Raw genomic sequence first — 2,500 nt, 5'->3', positions numbered from 1 at the left:
TATTTCCTATGCTCATCATCAACAAATATAGTTATCTATATATATATATAGATATATATATAATATATATATATATATATTATATATGTATATAATATATATATATATATATATATATACATATACATTAAAAACACACACCCCCAACACACACACACACACCCCACACACACACACACACACCCACACAAACACCCACATATATATTATATATATATATGTATATATGTATATATATATGTATATATTTATAAATATTATGTATTATTATATATATATATATATATATATATATATATATATATAATGTACACACACACACACCACACACACACACACACACACACACACACACACACACACACACACACACACACACACACACACACACACACACATATGTATATGTTCTATATGTGTATATATCAATATCTATCTATCTGTATATCTATATCTATCTATCTATACTGTCTATCTATCTATATAGTGTGTGTGTGTGGTACATTATATATATATATATATATATATATATGTATATATATACATTATACATATATATATGTATATATATAGATAGATAGACAGAAAGATAGATAGACAGATATAGATATATAGACACATATAACACATATACATGTGTGTGTATACATTATACACACACACATATATACATATACACACACTCACACACACACACACACACCACCACACACACACACACACACACACACACACACACACACACACACACACACACACACACACACACACACACACACACACATATATATATATATGTACACACACACACATATTATTTTCATGCAGTTTATGCGAGACGAAAGATGAATAAGGTAGGAGTTGAAAACCAATTGCATCGCAGTGCAGTAAAGATCAAGAGTGATTATGAAGCTGTATCGTTCCAGCATGCAGCCACTACCGCCTCCTCTCTTTACACCTGGATGTACAGGATTCGCCAACTAAGCTGTTGTGGCGGAGGATCAAAGAATGGACTATTTTGCGATTGGGTTTTCGCAATTCTGGAGGGGAATATGAGGAATTTTCAGTCTACCCATTACTAAACTCACAACCCTGGTTCGACCTCACAATTCAGCGTTTGTTGAATAGTAAGTCTAGAACTATAGTGCGTCCGGTTTCAGAAAAGCAAAAACTGGCAACTCAACCCGAACCTTAGAGCACTCCGATTCGCCTAGTCACTTTCTTTAGTCAATTAAAATTGACTTTAATTTTTCGTGCTTACACATAGTATTTTTAGATTTTTGATTATCTACACTTTTATCAGTTCTCTTTGAAATGCACTACCCTCAATTGCCAACTATTTTTTTTTTTCTCAAAAGTAACTCCATGACTCCAAGGCCAGAAGTGAGTTGCCAGCTTTTCTTTTCCAGAAATTGTCTATTCGCCAAGTTCTTTTTTAATCTGTTAGCTGACACATAATAGTTATGATTACTTATGTTCTGTATTTTTAGAACCTGGATCCGAACATAATACCTTTTCTTTAGCTGCCTTCAACGCTATTTTTTTTTTTTTTTTTTTTCTCACAAGAAACTGAGGTCTGACGAATTATAAGTGAGATGTGTCAAGATTATTATTATTTTTTTCTATTGGAAAAACAATTCGTTTTTCTTCTTTATTTTAAGATACTGCATCAGAAACCCACTGTGTTGTCAGGAGTTTTGCCCTCAACGTGGAGCACGTTTGCCGTCGATTCCGGGAAATATAGAGGTCGTTCACCTTAGGAGTCTCGTTACTCAGGGGGCAAAGGAGTTCCCAGCTACTTCGCCGTGAACTGCAGCGGCAACACAGGTTAGTTCTCCGTCTTATTCTCTTACAAGTACATAAGCCGTTTATTATTATTATTATTGTTACTATTATTGATAACACTACGACTATTGGCGAATAATGATAATGTTAATAATGATGATAATAATGATAATGATAGTAATAATATTGATAATAATCATAATCACAATACTAGTAATCAAGATAATAATCTTAATGATGATAATGATAATGGTAATAACAATGATAATAATGATGATAATGGTAATGATGTGGTGATGATGATGATAATGACGATGATGATAATGATGGCAATGTTGATGATGATAATGATGACAATGTTGATGATAATAATAATAATGATAATAACAATGATGATGATGATGATTTTATTAATAATAATAATAATAATGATTTTTAATAGTTGTAATGATAATAATAATGATAATGATTATAATCATGATAATTATAATGATGATATTATTTATAAGGAAATAAATTTTTGTGGATGGGGTAAAAATCTAAAAAGGGAAAAATAATGATTTGGTAAGGAAAAATTGTAATAATGTTTTATAATAAATGATGAAAAATGAAAATTTTTATTTTTAAAGTTTTTTTTATTATTTTAAATTTTTAATTAATTTTTATTAATTTTTTTTAAAAATTTTTATTATTATTATTTTTATTATTATTATTT

At 29.6% G+C, this 2,500-nt stretch overlaps 1 protein-coding gene across 1 annotated transcript in view; it reads left to right on the top strand.

Moving 5' to 3' along the window:
• The window catches only part of LOC119569638, a gene marked incomplete at its 3' end in the record, with an annotated part of 2,536 nt that extends 709 nt beyond the window's left edge, over nt 1-1,827 (top strand). The window contains exons 2-4 of the mRNA XM_037917703.1: nt 927-1,127; nt 1,662-1,724; nt 1,777-1,827. Of these exons, the coding sequence (XP_037773631.1) occupies nt 927-1,127; nt 1,662-1,724; nt 1,777-1,827 (315 nt within the window). The remainder of the gene's footprint in view (nt 1-926; nt 1,128-1,661; nt 1,725-1,776) is intronic.
• Nucleotides 1,828-2,500: the final 673 nt, after the last annotated feature.

Source organism: Penaeus monodon, unplaced genomic scaffold (genome assembly GCF_015228065.2).
Source record: "Penaeus monodon isolate SGIC_2016 unplaced genomic scaffold, NSTDA_Pmon_1 PmonScaffold_1746, whole genome shotgun sequence".
Lineage (NCBI taxonomy): Eukaryota > Metazoa > Arthropoda > Malacostraca > Decapoda > Penaeidae > Penaeus > Penaeus monodon.
This window is presented reverse-complemented; position numbering and strand designations above follow the sequence as displayed.